This window comes from Sceloporus undulatus, chromosome 4 (assembly GCF_019175285.1).
Source record: "Sceloporus undulatus isolate JIND9_A2432 ecotype Alabama chromosome 4, SceUnd_v1.1, whole genome shotgun sequence".
Taxonomy (NCBI): Eukaryota; Metazoa; Chordata; class Lepidosauria; order Squamata; family Phrynosomatidae; genus Sceloporus; species Sceloporus undulatus.
The window spans coordinates 28,371,767-28,391,148 of record NC_056525.1 but is presented as its reverse complement, the minus strand read 5'-3'; the positions used below and the strand labels follow the sequence as shown (position 1 = coordinate 28,391,148).

General features: G+C 42.6%; 1 protein-coding gene across 1 annotated transcript in view; it reads right to left on the bottom strand.

Moving 5' to 3' along the window:
- Positions 1-9,691, bottom strand: part of PREX1 (phosphatidylinositol-3,4,5-trisphosphate dependent Rac exchange factor 1) — a 323,175-nt gene extending 313,484 nt beyond the window's left edge. The window contains exon 1 of the mRNA XM_042464631.1: positions 9,338-9,691. Within this exon, the coding sequence (XP_042320565.1) occupies positions 9,338-9,496 (159 nt within the window). The 5' untranslated portion in view covers positions 9,497-9,691. The remainder of the gene's footprint in view (positions 1-9,337) is intronic.
- Positions 9,692-19,382: the final 9,691 nt, after the last annotated feature.

Sequence of the window (19,382 nt, the reverse complement as noted above, 5' to 3'; positions counted from 1 at the left end):
GGGGCGAGAGTGGAATGAAATATCCTGGAAGAGGACATGGCTGCCTGTCTTTTCAATGGAAATGAAGCATTCCACTTTGTAATATTTCTGCCACGGGACCCAAGTGTATAGAATCACCTGGATAATTCTAACCATGTGAATCAGGGATAGGTGGCATCACAGAGGATACTAAATAATTTCCACTTACCATTTTCCAGTGACTGGGGCATTTTGTGGGGGGAGACAAGGTTATTGGGTATTCATTGGGTGAGATTAACCATCACATTTGGGGATATTTGGAAGCATTTTGGCTGTTTGGGGAAGATAAAAATGCCTGAATATCACCCAGGAGCATGAAAAGTAATGTTTGGGGGGCACATTCCAACTATGGGTCACATTTTTCCCATCACTGTGAATGCTCAACTTTAAACATACAGGCTAGGATCCAAAGGACTGGGAGCACACAATGGTTTCTTGGTGCACATGATGGACTCTCTCACACACCCAATTCACTACCCTTTCCATTCCAGCTGTGTACCCATTCAAAGGGTCCTCGTGAAAATCAGGGGATCCTCTGAATCAATTCATGTTCAACAGAAGGAATCAGTGGTTTCCACTGTCCTGCATGCAAGCAGAAGTGCTTCCCACTCATACATCAGGTTGTCTGGATCATAGCCACTGAGTTGTTCAGTGTCTGCCATAAAAACATTGCAAAGGTAAAAACAATGATACAGCTTTTTGAAATTCTGTTTTACTTCAGTAGCCAAAATAATCCAGTACAGACCTGCTTCCCACCCCATCAACTGCTGGTAAATTCAGGAAATATATACCTAAAATGACAGCCAGTGTGGTTCAGTGGTTTGAGTGCTGGATTGAGAAACCAGGGTTCAAATCCTAGCTTGACCATGGAAACTCACTGGGTCATCTTGGGCAGGTCACACTCTGTCAGCTTCAAAGGAAGGCTAGGGCAAAACACCTCTGAACAAACTCTGCCCAGTAAACCCTGTGACAGCTTCACTTTAGGGTTGCCATAAGTCAGAAACTACTTACAACATTTAAAATATGTTTTTAATTGCAGGAGTTGAAAAGCATGTTATTCCCAGGCTCAAGAAATCACCTTCTCATGAAAAAAGTGAAGGCTTCTTTGCATAAGTGAAAAAATGTTCTGTTCTACAAATTCCATTATGCCCCCCGTCACAGCGCGCGCACACACACACACACCCTTGCTTCGCCTTTTGACCCACAGAAGTAAAATAAAAGCTGTGGAATCTTTTATACAGAACAAATAAAAATGAGGCCTCTGTATTTGTGAGAGAACCCCCACCTAGCATAGGGGAAAAGGTCTCCAAGTGTACACAATGGAAAAACCTTTCCCTTAACTGCTACATGACCACATGCTACTCTTCTAAGAAAAGGTTTCTTCAAAAAATGCTCCCAGCAACACAGTCTGATTTATAAGCAAGTCTCTAACATCAAACACAGAAGAGGATTCTTTCACATTACCACAGGAGCCCGGAAGTCAGTCAAAAGTGACTGCTTCGTTATTCATTGAATTTGGTTGTTTTCTTCTTACTGCATTATTTATGGAGAGTACTAAGTGAAGTCTAGGGCTTCTATGGTAAATGTTTAACACAGGGGCACCAACCCAAACCACAAATCCTCCCCCTACACACACAGTCTCTGGAGAACTCACACTTCACACTGATGGCAATCTTAACCAAATAAAATTTTCTTTCTTTCTCTTTCCTCTTTTCATTGTGTTAATATCTGAACTTTACTTAGGAAAGCGCTATCTGTTGACTCCATTGGCTCTCTTTCAAAGCAACAATAAAGGGCCAGCTTGCATATAATTGGGAGAAAAGGGCTGTTTCATACTAAAGCTTACTTCCCATCCTACAACACCACTGTGCTGGCACACTTCATCTTCACATCTTAAAAGATGTACAAGCATCAATTAGGCAATCTTACATTCTGCACTTAATGGTCTTAATGGCCTCCCCACTTTTAGATGGCAATGTGTTATTTGTTCACTTACTTCAAAAATGTAGAAAGCCAACCCTGTTAAGTCTGAGGGATATATGAACTGCACAGAAGAGGCCAGCAGTCCACAAGATATACAGTGGGCCCTTGTTATCCGCTGGGGTTTGGTTCCAGGATCCCCCATGGATAACAAAATCCGTGGATGCTCGAGTCCTATTAAATACAATGGCATAGTAAAATGTTACCCCTTAGATAAAATGGAAAATCAGGATTTCCTATTTGAAATTTACACTTTTTTGTAATATTTTCAAACCGTGTATGCTTGAATCCGTAAATTAAAAAATCTGTGGATAAGGAAGGCCGACTGTACCTCTGGTCTAGTTTTCATATATAGTAAGGTTAGTTATTAACATCACATTCTGCTCTTCCACCAAAGAACTCAAGTTGTGGTTATCCAATTTTAACTTTACAGCAACCTTGTAAGAAATAACATATGTAGAGTAGTAGTGACTGCCCTAAGAGTAGTTGCTTTAAATTTGAAATGAACTTTTTTTGTTACTCCTCTCTATTTCTTATAAATAAAACATGGGAATACTACTTCTGGGGGCTACAGCTCAGAGTACTACCCCAACCAATATGGCCACTAGGCATGATGGCTAGAGGGCTCAGGAAGCTGTAGTCTAAAAAGGTAACTGTTCTTAGTTACCCTTATACCACATCTGTTCTATCATGATCTTACACAAAGTTAGGGCAAACATCCTTAAGATGTTCTAACAGGGGGTGGAGGAAAGAACAGCAACTATGCTCCCAATTATTCCTCCATTAGAACACTCTTGCCCTCCCGCCTATAGAACAAGATCAAAAGTCACAGAGGCACACAAAATTCTGCAGAGTTGGCAAAGAACTCTAGTTGCCCAGTTGCCTTCAAAACACTGGAGCCAGATCTGGGTTTGTTTGTTTGCTTCCCCCCCCCCCCTCCGGTCTTCATTACATCATACATCTGGCAAGATGAGCCTTTCAGTCTCTTGATTAAAAACACAAATTATCTGGCATCATCACAGAACCAACATTATGGCTACAATTATATATATAATTCTTTCAAAGTAAAAACCATTCAGCACCATGGGATTTAATACCCCAGTTAGCATGCACAGAAACAGGCTGCAGAAACATAAGGCTGAAGACTTGTTCTCACTGGGTGGTATGTGTGGTTTGTAACATGTCCAACATGTCCATGTAGGTGAGGGGCTCGAAGGACTGAACATTCTTCCATACAAATTAACAAAAAAAATGCACATACAAAACTAGATGCCATGGAAATAGAACCTAGACCGTCCTTCTAATTTTCTTTGTGACAGGGATTTTAATTTTAATTTTTTATATGGCAAAGCTTTCAGTCATGCAACCAGTCTCATACAGTAAAAACCAGAGTACAATTTACAAGCAGAGCAAAAACTAGACCATAGTCCTTGCTTATCAAAAACTGGAGGCTCTTAAGTCCCATCCACTATTTAACACAGGACTTGTAATACAGGATGCAACTACAGCATCCCTTAAAAATGACCATCGAACCTTTCCTTCCCACATCCAAAGAAAGAGAACTCACCTCCTCTCAAGGTAAACTGTTGCACTGCTAAACAACCATTGTCATTAGGACATTTCTCCTAGGTCTAGGTACAAACCTGAGTCCCAATGAAATCAATGGAACTTACCTTACATATATTAATGTTGAATATTGAAGTTTCCACTGATTCAATGGGTCTTCTGTAATTGGCACTACAAACTGGATCTAGACCCTAATGTTTACCTGAATTATGCTGTTTTACTAATTCCTTTCATAACATATCTCTTCCTTTTTCTATAATTATGAATCTTTACCCCCCACATACACACAAATCCAAATTACTCAGACCAGGAGTAAAGAAGTGAATCCCTGGACTCCTAGAGTCTCCCCTCCCCATACTCAAACCACTACACTATGCTGCCTCTCTTAAAGGTTTGTATCAGTATTCAACCCCCCACTAGGAGACAATCAAGTTTAAATCTGCATTTAGCTATGAAGTTCATTGAGGAATCTTCAGTCTCTTTCTCTCTCTCTCTTCCTTTTTCTCGCTTTATCTATCTGTCTATCACTGGCATGAGCAAAATATAACCTTCTGGATGTTGTTTGACTACAACTCCCATTAGCCCTAGACAGCACATCCAGCAGAGAGGGATGCTGGGTTTTCCAACCTAGCAATATCTGATCCACCCATGGGCTAACATAACTCATTGTTAGAATAATCAGGGGAAGCCGATATGTTGCCCTGAGCTCCCTGGAGGAATGATGGATAAAAATGTATAGGCAAAACCAATAACTCTCCTTGCACTTGTCTCTTTTGCCTTTATGGAAATAACCTTGACTTATGTCTCGCCATCCTATACTGTATTCTGCCTCCCACTTTGGCAAACCCAAGGAAGATCTGGATTTTTTAAATTCTCTTCCAAGAGGTTCTAAACATGACACACAAAGGCTGTAATTCTATTAGTCGTTCCCTACTAGAGTAGACCCAGTGAATCAACTGTTGAATAGGTAAATCTGATTAATTAAATGGATCTATTCAAGCCAGGGTGGTGTAGTGGCTTGAGCATTGGACTATGACTCTGGAGATCAGGGTTCAAATCCCTGCTCAGCCATAAAAACCCACTAGCTGACCTTGGGCAAGTCACATTCTCTCAGCATCAGAGGAAGGCAAAGGCAAACACCCTCTGAACAAATCTTACCAAAAAACCCGACAACAACATAAGGTCACCATAAGTTGGAAACAACTTGAAAGCATACGACAACAAACTCTAGTCATGAGCAGCAACAGGATTTAGGCAGCAGTATATGGGAGCACAGCACTCCTCTTTTCAATTAAAATTATCCCACATGGAAATAAACATCTGTTAACTGTAGCTTGTCAAAGCCAAATGTGTTCAAGCTTATTCTGGGCAAAGATCAATAGCTAATAGCTCAGCCTGCAGATGACATAGGTCACAAATTCAATACTTGGGACAGAGAGGTTTGATTTGTTTTGTCTGGGATGGGATGGGACAGCGGTATTGCTGGTTGAGCGACATGTGCTTTTTATAGAAGTACATTCCACTAAAACAGAACTTCTAGAGAAAGAAGCCAGCAGCTCTATAATTGGGATATCGGTAATATTACATACTCTTGTTTTCAACCCAAGAGAGAGAGAGAAACAGGATATAAGCTGGTGTCACTCCTTCAAGCAACTACCTCCTTTTCAATCAACTGTTAATGCCACTGACTTCATGCTACTAGACTGTAGGGAAAGGATATACAGTATGGGAGAAGGGAAGAAAATCCTACTCTGTAACTCATCTCACTCTGCATGTGCTGCTCTTTGTGTTGACAGACACATGTGAAAAACAGTGATGCAGTTTTAAATGTGTCCGCATCTCATTTGTAAACCAAGTGAAGCAACAGGAGATGGTAGCATTATACTATTTTTCAATATCCCTTTTTTTGTGTGTCACCACTAGGCTGATGCATTTTCTTCATACACATGTGTACACTTGCCCACACACACACACACACACACACACACACACACACTGGTCTGTCATAAAACTTACATGATCAGGAAATGTTCTATCAAATTCACCAGCACTTTCCCTTCAGAAGGACATATGAGGCTTTATGAATGGGTGCAAATGTTTTATTAGTAAAACAAACAAAAAACATCACCATGATGAGAGACATCTGTGAAAATTTATTCCCCACAATCTATCATAGTCAGTTTATCTGCAGACTGGTGAACCGTGGAGCAAGCAGGCATGTCTTAAATGGAGTAGGAATGACATTTTAAAGAGTATTGCAAAAAGCATCAATTGTAAACAGTGTTATTGCACTGATTCAAACAGTTTAACTGTCCAAGTGTTTAGAATGTTAGAAAGTGTTTCTTTCATACAAAAAGCAACTCAAGCTTCAGAGAAAAACTATTTTAAGTTATAAGAACATGTTCTTTGTCCTCATGATTGAATCAGTATATGAATAGTTAGAGAAAGTTCAAACCAAAAGGAAGCTGGTATCAGATTATAGATGAAAAATTGAAGCAGAGGGAAAGTGACTTGTATTTCATTGTGATGCCAATGAGATTATGCCAACCAAAATATATTAAAGTCTTAGGGAAACTTTGTTTTGAAAACAGAACATTTTAGTTATTTCTCCCTGACTTATACCAAAATATTACACAAAACAAAGCAATGGAATGAAATGTAATTTAAAAAAAACAGTGCAGGATTTCACATATACAAAATCCTATGTATAGGGAATCTGGAAAAAAGTTTTTAAAACTTAGTGGAATATATAGGATGACTTTAAAAGCTGTAAGAGTTGTGATCAACTAATATTCTTACACAAAGAAATTTCACAGGTTTGGGGCCACCACCAAAAATGTCCTTGGTACCTACCAACCTGACTGATGTCCCTGTTAAATGAGAGCGCAAAGCTTCTGAGACCAATCTTAAGGACTCAACAGTTTATATCCAATTATGTGGTCTTTTGGCTAGCCTGGTCCTAATGCATTCAGGGTTTCAAAGGCTAGCTGTTCTTGCTGCGTGCCTTTAAGTTGTTTCCAACTTATGGTGACTCTTATAGGTCTTCTTGGCAGTATTTTTTTCAGAGGGGGTTGACCATTGCCTTCCTCAGCGGCTGAGAGTGTGACTTGCTCAGAGGTCAATGAATGGGTTTACATGGCACAGATTTGAACCCTGGACTCCTGAAGTCCCATCCCACCCCCAAATACACAAACCACTACATTATGCTGTCTCTAAGATCTTAAAGGTTAGTATCAGTATGCAAAATGAGCCTGGAAGCAACTGGTTAATCAATAGCTGACGAATCAGTGCAATATGATCACACTACTGAACATCCACAAGCATCCTGGATGCTGAAATATGTACCAGTAGACATCTCTGGACTGTCTTTAAAGTATGTTGATAGCATTAAGGCAGTCTAGTCTGGATGTAACCAGTGCATGCATAATAAGTAAACACTCTAGAGCATTGATCTCTGAAGGCTGGCTAGTGTCCAGAGTCTATATGATGTTGACACAGAATGGACATGTTGTATTCACAGAAGAGCTACCCCAGTTCAAGCTCACTGTGCTACTAACAAAGAAGCCCTAGAAAGCTAACACAATTATGGATGCTCACAGGCAATGCTCAAAACTCAGTGTTCCTTCTCACGGTTTTAGAACAGTGTGAGGACAGAGTTAGCCACAAAGAGGTTGTGTGCAAAGGCAGAAGTGTTGTGGCATGCTAATGAGTGAAGTGTTACAACTGCAAATTAAAAGAGAACTACCCAGATGAGCGACTTTTTTGGTAACTTTTCATTAATGAGCCCCTCATGGTTAGACAGGCATCAACCGAAAAGTCAATGGATTAAAAAATAAATAAAGCAAAGGAAGGACACACTTTTATGACCATGAATTAACAAGTACTATTAGCAGGGCTGTTTGCAGAATGCTGGTTTGGGCACCTGATGAACTATCTCAGGAATGATCATCTGTGTAAACATTTTTATACATGGAAAGGTCTGGTTTAAAAAACACATTATACCTAGTCTGTAACAGAAGTCAATTTTCTCAGTTTGGGATAAATCCTGTACCACCTGCCACCCATCAGGAAGCCTGTCTAGAAGATATCTAGAAGACAGTAAGAGCTGTTCGACAGTGGAACACATTCCCTCGGAGAGCGGTGGAATCGACTTTGGAGGTCTTTAAACAGAGGCTGGATAGCCATCAGTTGGGGGTGCTTTTTGGGAGTTCCTGCATGGCAGGAGGGTTGGACTGGGTGGCCCCTGTGGTCTCTTCCAACTCTATGAGTTGATATCCAAATGCATAAAGCATCCACTGCCCTACCAGGAACATAAAACTGAGAGTTTAACTCAGATGGATGTGTTCTCTTGTGTTGACATCCGACCTTCCAAAACCTCCACTTGCAGGCAAAGAAAGCTTCACTGTGTCCTGAAGGCTGAACTTCCTATGCCAGCACCCACTGTTTCCTTGTGCCCAGACCAGAGGAACTGTACCACCCAGAATCCTAGCTCCCCTTCTGTCCAAGATCTGGTCAAACCAATGTGCAAGAAACATCCCAAAGAGCACCCTTATTGGTAAGCTTACATCTCCAAGCCATGCAAGCCAGTGCCCAATCCCCACCGGCAGAGACCTCATTGCACTGGGGCTGCTTTTCTTGTGCCTCATGCCTGCAGGTGATGATGATGATGCCCTTCTGCAAAATGGGTGCCCCTTTTTTTCACAAAGCTCCTTCGGTGGATGCATCCTGAAGCGCCCTTCTACATAAGCAATCCTGGCAGCCACATTACCAACCCTGTGCCCAAGCTGGCATAGCTAGTGTTTTAAGCCCAAAGTGACCAGATGTGTCTTAACATCAAAGAAGCACAAAGCACCGCAACTTAGCAGACATTCAAGAGGAATAGAGGATATTGCAACATAAAAGCTAAAAACACTCCTAAATGCATGTTTCTAAGTCCTGCTCCAAATGGAGGCTATTTTGGAATTCCTCCTGGACAGAAGGTAGAAATGGAGGGCTGTCCTGGAAAAGGAGGACCTCTCTGGTCACCCTGGTCCTCCCGGCCCCAATGGCCCACCCCACACTCAGGGTGCCCACCTGTCCTCTCCACAAAGGAGGGCCAGCCATTGCCGTCAATGAAAGGATGGAGGGTGTGATCAAAGTGCAAAAACACTCATAGAAATATCGATTCCTGCTTCTGAGTCCTGCTCAAAAATGGAGGACCTTCTGGAATGCCTCATCCTGGAAAGTAGGTTGGAATGGAGGCCAGGTCCTGGAAAAGGAGGACGTTTGGGCAGATGCCCTCCCCGCAAAGGAGGACCGGGCAGTGCAAAATGTAGGGCATTTGAGGGGAAATGGAGGACATGTCCAAAGGGAAGCTTAAAAACACTCCTAGAAAGGTCAACCCCTGCTTCTTAGCCCTGCTCCAACTGGAACATGAAGGGTGCCATGGAGGACTGCTCCTGGAAAAGGAGGACCGCCTGGGCGAGGGAGATAGATAACCCGCCGCAAAGGAGGACCAGGCCCCGCAACATGGAGGACCTTCAAGGGGACAAACATAAAAGAAAGGGACTCACTGAAACCAAGGGCAGGACTTTCCCAAAGACTTGCCCCCAGGGACCCACCGGGGGTCCAGGGTCCCCAATGGCTCTCTCTGGGGCCAAGAAGGACTCTCCTTGGTTCAGGGCTCCCCAACCCACCCAAGCTCCACTGGCGCCCAGAAAGAGTCCTGCTCCAACCGGGGCTCCGGGGCCAGGAGGGCTGCCCGCTGCCCCTTCCAGCCCAGGGCCAGGCTCACCGACTGGAGGAAGCGGAGGGTGCCCACGTAGTCCCTCTCGGTGCCCAGGATCTCGTTCAGGACGCAGAGGCGAAGCCGGAGCTGGCGGTCGCTCTCCCGGGGGGCCTCCGGAGGGGCCGGGGCCGGGGCTGCCTCGGGGGCCGGCTGGGCTCCTTCCATGGCCCGCCAGGAGGAGACGGCTCCCTCTCGGTCCCCGGCGGGGCTTCAGGCGCCTTCCATCCCCAGGCAGGAGCCGAAAGGGCAGCGGAGGAGGAGGAGGAGGAGAGGCTCCTTCCTCTTCTCTTTCTCCTTCTCCTTCTTCTTCTCTCTCCTCAGGAGCCCCTCTTGAGGCTGAAGACCCTCCGGAGAGGAAGCGGAGGGCAGGGAAGGCAGCAGCCAAGGAAGAAGGAGGAGGAGAGGAGAGGCGGCCCTCCGGAGGAGGGGCCGGGCAGAAGGGCGGGGAGGCCTCGGGGCTCAGGACGCCAGCCCTCGGGCGAAGAAGGGCGCCTCTTCTTCAGAGCCCCTGAGTCAGAGGAGACCCCGAGGGCCCTGATCCAACCCAGCCCCAGGCTGCCATGCAGGAACTCCCCGCCAAAGCATCCCCATTGACAGATGGCCATCCAGCCTCTGCTTAAAGACCTCTGAGGAAGGAGAGCCCACTACACTCCGAGGAAGGAGTGGAACACACCTTACTCTCAGGAAGTTCCTCCTAATGTTCAGATGGAATCTCTTTTCCTGGAGCTTGCCTCCATTACTCCGGATCCTAGTCTCTGGAGCAGCAGAAAACAAGCTTGCTGCCTCCTCAATGCGACATCCCTTCAAATATTTAAACAGGGCTCTCATATCACCTCTTCACCTTCTCTTCTTCAGACTAAACATCCCCAGCTCCCTGAGTCGTTCCTCATAGGGCTTCATGGTTTCCAGGCCTTTCACCATTTTAGTCGCCTTCCTTTGGACACATGGCTCCAGCTTCTCAATGTCCTTTCGGAATTGTGGTGCCCAGAACAGGACACAGTTGTCGTTGTTGTTGTTGTTGCTGTAACCACTGGGTGACCAGATGATGATGCTGGCCATGACTGATTTCCTTTTCAGGCCTCCTTTCTCCTAGAAAGGGACCCAAGGCAGCTCCATGGAAGAAAAAAAAACACTTTAAAAACTTGACGACAAAAATTTAAAAACAGTGAAAAGAATCCAGTTGAAACAGTGTACAATGAACATTAAAAAACATACCTCAGTGAACTAAAACACACACCTCCTATAAAAGCCCCTGTCATGATTTTTAAAAGCCAGAATAAAAACATTTTGGAGGAGAAGGTGCCGCCAAATGGAGGGCATTCCAGAACAAAATGGAGGACCTGACCAAAGAAAAGCTTTAAAACCCTCGTGGCAATAGAAATCCATGCTTTTCATGCTTCTTGGTTGTGCTCAAAATGGAGGACATTTTGAAATTCCTCCTGGACAGAAGTTGACATGTAGAACATGTCCTGGAAAAGGAGGACCATTCTGGTCGCCCTGCTTCTTCGTCTCAAAGCCTGACTCCAGGGTGACCAAACATCCTCCTTTTCCAGGACATGTTTCCTACATTTCAGTCTTTTTGCCCAGGAGGAATTCCAAAATGTCCTCCGCTTTGAGCACAACAAAGAAGCATGAGTTTACATTTCTGAGTATGTTTAGCTTTTAGGTGTTGTATTTTTCTTGAATGTCCTACATTTCATGGTGCCTTGTCCTCCCATGGGGTTATGACATCTGATCATCCTGCGGAAAAGGAGGGCATCTGGCCACTCTGCCTGAGGCAAAGGAGGCACCCCAAATGCCAGCAGGAGCCAGGGCACTTTGGCAGGAGTCTGAGGAGCCCCAAAGAAAACAAAACAGGAGCATGGAAATGAGTGGTGCATGGAAAGAGGGGAGCCTTCGTATTTCTGTACAAGGCTCAGTTGCAGCCACTAACACTAAGTTGTTAGTGTTGTGTGCCTTCAAGTTGTTTTTGGCATATGGTGGCCCTAAGGTGAATCCATGTCTATCATGGGGTTTTCTTGGCAAGTTTCTTTAGAGGGGGTTTGCCATGACCATCCTCAGAGACTGAGGGAATGAGACTCACCCAAAGTTAACCAGTGGCTTTACATGGCTGAGCCAAAATTTGAACCCCGGTCTCCAGAGTCGTAGCCCAATGCTCAAAACATACACTACACTGCACCTGAGGAAGAAGGCTCAAGTCTAGGGAGGATATCACATGACTGAAATTGGAAGTATAATCCAGTGTCATCCTGAACACAATCATGCGTATTCATGTTATTGCGCGAAAGGTTACCACACGCGATCGCTGGCAGTCCAAACACACTCCGAACACAATCACGTGTCAATCCACAGTTAAGTAAATTTGGTGAACTAGCGAAGTCACAAACCCTGTTCCTAGGCAACTTCGCACTCAGTGCGCTGTTGTTTGGTGTGATGTGCATGTCTCCTTTGGTCCTGGTTTACTTACAGAATTCGGAGTAAGACAGAGGCTTAAAATTGTACTTTACTTGCAACAAACTCTTAACTGAGGCCCTCTTCAGACCGGCCATTAAGATGAGGCACCGTGTCCAGATGGTGCATGCCCTGTCTCCGCCCCAGGGCACCGTGAAGCCATGTGCCACTCCACATGATGTGTGGCGTCATGGCACTCCTCCAATGCTGTGTCCATACGATGCAGCACCAAAGGAGCACTGCCAAGCCGTGGCAGTGCAGCTATGGCACTCTTTCCAGGGCCCAAAAAGAAGCCACTACTGTAGCCACAACGTTGTGAGTTTAATCCCAGAAAGCTCCAGATTGCCTCAGCTTTCTATCCCTTCATATGTCAGTAATGTGGGTACCCACCCTGTTGGGGGCAATTGGATTACACATGGTAAACTGCTTAGAGAGTGCTGAGTTCACTATGAAGCAGTATAGAATGTAAACACTATTGCTATTGCTATTGCTAAACTAGAAAACTAGGCTGAAATCAATAAAATCAAATTTAAGGAATAAATGCAAAATTCTGTATTTAGGCTACAAAAACCAAATGCTCAGATATAGGAAGGAGGGAAAACTTAGCAGTAGTACAAGTGAAAAGGACCCTAGGATTATTGTTGATCACAACATGATCTACATGAGCCAGCAGTTGGTGCTACAACAAAGAAGCCAAATACTATTTTAGCTTGCATTTATAAAATCATAGTTTTTATAATAGTCTGCTTATCTTCTGCACTCGTCTGTAGCACTAGAGTTCTGGGTGCCTCATTTTAAGGAAAATATAGATAAATTGGAGCAGGTTCAGAGAAAGACAATGAGGTTGATAACAGGTATGGAGAAAAAATATATGAGGAGAGATTGAGGAGCTAGGCATGTTTGGCTTGGTGAAGAGAAAACATGATCACATGTTTTAAATACCTCAAGAATAGGGTGCGATCTAATGATTTGAAATTACAGGACAGTAGATTCTGAATGAAGATTAGAAGGAACATCTTGACAATAAGAGTGGTTCAGCAATGGAACCAATTACCTAGATTAGTGGTGGGTCTTTGGATGTCTTCAAAAAGAGGCCTGGCAGCTGCCTCCTCTAGGAGGCCCTTTCCAACTCTATGATTCTATGAATAAAATCAAACCCTGGAGATCAGGGTTCAATTCCCAACTCAGCCATTAAATTGACTGGGTGGCCTTGGGCAAATCACATTCTTTCAGCCTCAAAGGAAGGCAATGGCAAACCTCCTCTGAACAAATCTTGCCAAGAAAACCCTATGATACCTATATACCTTAGCCCCATCATAAGTTGGAAATGACTTGAAGGCACACAACAACAATTGTTGTCTTAATTCTATTTGAGAGTAACTATTGGATTTAGAAGAAAGATATCAGAAAGAAAGTGAAAGAAAATACGTCTGCTGTGAAACCAAGTTATTTTCTGAGTTTCCTTTCTTGGTTTGTTACAAAGCAAACCTATCTAACTCCCTTATACAGTTTTCTAAGGGGACTTAGGATGTGGTAGAAATGATCTTCAACTGGTCAAGAGAAACTCTGCTAAACTGAACGCTGTGTTTCTGCCAGTGGTAGGCTCTGAAATGGCAATCCAGATATGGCCTTGGATTCATTGGATCCAAAGTCCCTTTAGTCCTATGAGAGGCCACTGAATTTGGTCCATTACTTGCTCCAGGGTGACCCAAGTCAGCCAAAAGGCTTTGGAAATGGCAGCTTATCTCCTATATATGCTACTTCTAACCCCCTGCATACTATTTTAGCTGACTGTATCTTCATTAAAGTATGTCTATGCAATTCTAAGAACAAGAAACAGTATCATCAGAGTAAATCATTCAGCTAAGCGAAGACGACTTTCTTTGCAGTATCGACTTGATTTTGGAATGCCTTCCCCAAAGATGCTGCCATTTTTCAGGAGCCAAGTAAAAATATTTTTGTTGGGTAATACAAGTAATCTGTAGAACTATACAGATGGCCATCTGCCAGGGATGCTTTGATTGTAAGTTCCTGCATGACAGGGGATTGGACTGGATGGCCTTTGTGGTCTCTTCCAACTCTATGATTCTATACTTTACCAACACTGAGGGGCTGCTTGCCATTAGATACAGAAGGTATTTGGTTTTAATTTGATTTTATTACATTGTTAGCGGCAGGGAGGGAGGTACTTGTAGGATATTTTTCTTCATGTGCCAAAATACCTTGGCTGAGTTTACGCATTATGTACCATGTTCTGGGAGGGGGCAGTACTATTCCTTGCTCTGCCTGAGGCAGCAAAATGTATTTAGCCAACCCTCTGAGCAGGGACCTCATGGAGGCATCACACCTGTGCTTGAGCACATAGCTTTTGTGTCCCCCCTCCCCAACATTTATCTTTTCCCTTAATGTTGCATTGAAACCACATTTCAGAAATGTGTGGAGTGCACTTACACTGCAGACTCAAGCAAGGAGGAGGTAGATGAGTGATCTTTGAAGAACAGGTCTGATTAAACAGTTTTAATTGTTCACTTCCTTAAGATGTTGGTTTCATTTAACTTTGTGTTGCATTCTCAGTGATACAGCAGCATTAAAATCAAATTCTCTCTTTCTTTTCTCTTTGCCTCAAGTTAAAAAAGCAAACACTAGACAGATACGCATATTTTCACTTAACCTCACTAGAGATTTTGGCATAACATCAAATGGAATCACTTCATTTTGCTTCCATTTCTTCAAGAGCCATACACCCAAAACTGCACTCTGTCCTGTGACTGAACCAGAAAGGTGTATCTTCTAAAGCACTTGTATATTTGGACAACTGTATCTGGAGAAAGTGGGGTGGAGGTGGAAGAGATCCAAAATAACTGAACTTGGAACTTAGGAAATAATGGTTCATGAAGAAAGCCACTCAATCAATAAGTTGCTTTCTGAGCAGTCTTTAAGCTACATTTCATGTGGATACCTTTTCTGTTAACGTTGCTGTGGAGTAGCTCTCTTACTCCTTGTTTTTGCTTTTTAAAGCCTTTTTCAGATTGTTGGTTCCAAAATTAGAAGCAATGTCAAGACTGTGTGCAGCAGCTTTGCCCTGAGAATCCATTAGGGTTGCTAAATTGCTGTCATCAGTGTCAGAAATTGTCTAGTGCCAGCAAAAATATGTGTTCATTTTGGAATTTTTCTAAACTTAGAGAAAGTTCTTAACATCAGGTTTGTGAGAGAAGTACTATGCACTCTCCATTTAAAAAAAACTTTATTTTATTGTCTTTCTCCAGGGAGTTCAGGGTGACAGGTATTTTCCTGGTAGGAAATAGGGACTGAACATGTGCATGAAATACGCACTCCTCCATGTATGCTTGCACTCCCAGATATATATTTTTGTACAATACAAGCAGTGTTGCCATTCACAAGTAGCAAGACAGTAAGTGCAGACAGTCTTTTCAGGTATTTTTACAGTGTGTGTGTCTGTGTCTGTGTTCATGTCATCTGTTGACTTATGGCAACCCTATGAATTTGATGGGGTTTTCGTAGACAAAGAATCCCCAGAGTTGGTTTTGCCAGTTCCTTCCTCTGAAATATAGCCTACAGAATCTGGTATTCATTGGTGGTCTCCCATCCAAGTACTAACCAGACCTGACCCTGCTTAACTTCTAAGAGTCGATGGGGTCTGGTGCCTTTCAGAGTATTTAGATGCAAAGGTGTATATTATAGCTGGAGAGAAAAGGAATAGTTAAGGTGCCTATGTGTGCTCGAAACCCACCATAGTGTAGTGGTTTAGCAGTTAAGAGTACAACCTCAGGAGACCAGGGTTCAGCTATCCAATCAGCCATGGAAACCCACTGCGTGATCTTGGGCAGGTCACACTTTCTCAGACTAAGAGGAAGGCAATGATAAACTTCTGATTAATATGTGCAAAGAAAAACCCTGTCAGAAGCTAGTCATAAATCAAATTTGACTTGAAGGTGCATAACAGCAGTGTGTTTGCTCATTCACATCTCACCCCACTTTAGTCTCATTTTGTGTGGCAGGCAAATGACTGCACAAACCTATAGTGACTGATGCAAGACCACACAATCTAGGGATTTTAACTCAGGTCTCTTTGGTCTGTTTATAAACACACAGTATGATTGCACAGATCCAGTTGCAATAGAATGTCTTTCTCCTCACATTCCCACTCGTACCCTCCGTTCTGGTAGTCAAGGTCTGCTGTCCCAGCCTAGGATTTCCACTGCCCTGTCCCAGATTTGTCCCTTCTCACTTGATGCCCCTCACTCCTGGAACCTACTTCCCCCACAAGTGTGGCTTATCACTTCTTGAATCAGTTTCAAAACTGAGTTGAAGACTATATTGTTCAGGAAAGCATTCCCAGGCATTGTGTGATTGTTTATCCGATTGTTATCTGAGATATGATATTTGGTTTGAGATTTGATCTTTTTAATTTGTTGTCTGATTTTTTTTATCTAATTCTATCTTGTGTTATTATCTATGGTTTTATACGTATTTTGTAGAATGTATGCCATTGGCAGGTTTCATTTTTATCGATTTTATTGTTTGTATGTACAGCGCTGTGTAAATCTACAGCGCTATATAAATAAATAAATAAATAAATAAATAATAAAGGGGAAGGTGCAACATCTCTATTACACATCACACAGACACAAAACATTCTAATCTCTTAAAGCAGTGGTTCCCAACCTTTCTAATGCCGCAACTCTTTAATACAGTTCCTCATGTTGTGGCAACCCCCAACTATACAATTATTTTCATTGCTACATGTAAATATGTGTTTTCCGTTGGTCTTAGGCGACCCCGTGAAAGGGTCGTTCGACCCCCGAAGGGGTCCCGACCCACAGGTTGGGAACCACTGTCTTAAAGTCATTTTGAATTCTAATCCAATCTATGGGTTATTAAACATTGCTGTTGTTTGCCTTCAAGTCATTTCTGACTTATGGCGGCCCTAAGGTGAACCAAACCTATAATGTGGTTTTCATGGCAAGATTTGTTCAGAGGAGGTTTGCCATTGCCTTCCCCTAAGGCTGACAGCATATGACTTGCCCAAGGTCACCAGTGGGTTTCATGGCTGAGCTCAAATATAGTACATAAAAAGAAGCAACTGGTGGCTCTTGTCCCGTTAATGGTTGTGCAGAAAAGGGGATTTCAGCAGGTGCTGTTTGTCACATACAACCTCTCCTGCACAGCCTTTAAAGGGATGGAAGTCCTGCCCCTTATTTCACCAGGCAATCCTAGTGATCACCTACAAACAGATCTACTCGGTCAGACTGGCTGAAGGTTACAGAAACTGATGTCATGGCCTACTGTTCCTTCAGTTTCTGCTCAGCATTGTAAGAATGGTAATTTGAAGAACCAGATTTTGCTCCCCCACTGTCCAGCCCCCTTCTTTTTGTGTCCTTCCTTATAGACTGTATACTAAGTGCAATTTTTTTTCCTTTTAGTTCAACAGCAAGCCACTGGGAACTGTTTGGACTCTAGAATAGAATAAAAAAGAATTAAATGCACAAGTAAATACAAGAGGGCATTTGTGTCTTTAGGAGCTATGTAGAGAAAGGAATACTGGACCCAGATCCATTCACTAATCTCAGCTAGATTAGGTCCATTGAACCCATTCTCTGAAGATGCCAGTCACAGATGCTGGCGAAACATCAGGAAGAAAATTTTCTAGAACATGGCCACATAGCCCGAAAAACCCACAAAAAACCATCCATTGAACAAATAGAATTTATGTCAGTGTTGACGTATGTTCAGCAATTGATTAAATATGTTTTCTTTTGTTAGAATAAACAACTACATTTAGCCAATTGTTGGTACAGGTTTGTGTTAAACCACCTTACAGAATTCTTTCTTTTAGATGACTAGTAAAAGTACTTTGTTACTGTTCTACTATGTCTTTGGTCCTAACAAGTAGAAAAACATAAGAAGAACCATGTAGAATCAGACCAAAAACAAGACTGGTTTAGGCTGTTCATTCTGCCTGAAGAAGAAGCCAGTGAAGCTTTGAAAGCTTGTATGATGTGTTTTGTGGATTTTTGTCCAGCATTCTATCCCTAAAGCGATCAATGGGATAGATGCCTGTGAGAAACCCACAAGGACCTTAACCTCATCATGGGAGTGATGTATGGCATAATTGTACTTGCTTACCAATATAATTAGGAACAAGTATTTTTAGGATTGTGGTTTACTGAATTATAATCTCACATACAACAACAAAAATGGCAGAAACAGGTTCCTGTCTATACAGGATTTTTTAAAAAAATTATCACCATTTACAGATGGATAATGTTAAGTTGGATTCAGCTAAATAACTCCGTTCCCCTGATTTTCCACAGCTATTCCACATTCCTTCATGTTATAAGAATGCTTCTTCCCTTCACCTCAGCCCAATAATGTTAATTTAAGGATTCACCTAATCCTTGCTTTAGTCTGCAGATTTTATAGCTTGCATAAAAGGTTTTTCACTTGAAAAGGAAAAACATGTAATTGGCCAAAATAAGGTTTTCAGCTGTGGGTTGCCCTCCACCCCCCATCCCTGGCCAGCATTGTGCACTGCTTTTGAACTGTACAGTACATTGCAATTGACAAGTCTGGGTTTTAACGGCTCCTGCTGTTTGTGAACTCATCTTCTGTGGACCTGGGAATTTTTGATTGTTTTAGTTGCTATTGCCATGATGCTCCCAGGGAATAAAACAAAACTTTTTATGGAACAAACATTTGTTAATGAGTGTATGAAATCTTTCACCAAAACCAATCCAATAAAAATACTGTCATCTTATTTTGCAGCTCTCATTTTAGTTTTATAAGAATATTCTTCATTCTTATAGGACACATTTGTTGCCAACATATTTCACGGAGAATATAGCTGGCGGGGGGGGGGGGAGTAGTTGAAATCACACTTCCTATTATAGTAGCCTGTTATAGGAAAGCAGAGTAGCCACTTAAGCATTGGAGAGGGAGAGGGAGAGGGAGAGAAAAAATGAATACATAATCAAAGGAGAGGCCAACAATTTGCATAAAATTTGCACACTGCTAATTGCATAGATGCAAATTTAGATATAATTACTTTAATTTAAATGGGGAAGTGTGACCAGGTGACCATGTGGCTGCTCAGTTTGCTCTTCAGGTGCTGTTGATAGGTGACTTCAGGGTCTTTGAACTCCCTTCTTAAGAGTTCTTTATCTTTAAACTAACTCTTCAAAGAGAAAATATCTTCAAATACAGGACTGCCCGTTAGCAACCGTTCAAACAGCGGAGTGTCCCTATAAAATACAAGTGAGTCACCTCCTACAGTAAACCCATTTATTTAATTGGACCAAATAAAATGGTAGTTAAGTATATATTTTTGACCATGTGAGATGGCCTATTTATAAAAACTACCAAATACTGTATAGGAGACAAATCCCTGTCCAGGAAAAAGGCAGGAAATAAATATAGGGAGAGAGGATGTCACTTGGCTATCTGTGTTAGGTGTTGCTTAACTCTGCAGGCCACCTATTCCTGGCCCTTTGGTTTCTGATGTTAAATACAACAGTCTTCTTACTGCAAAGTTTGCTGGTGGTTGCCACACATGCCAATAGGCTGGAGATAAGTCTGGTAC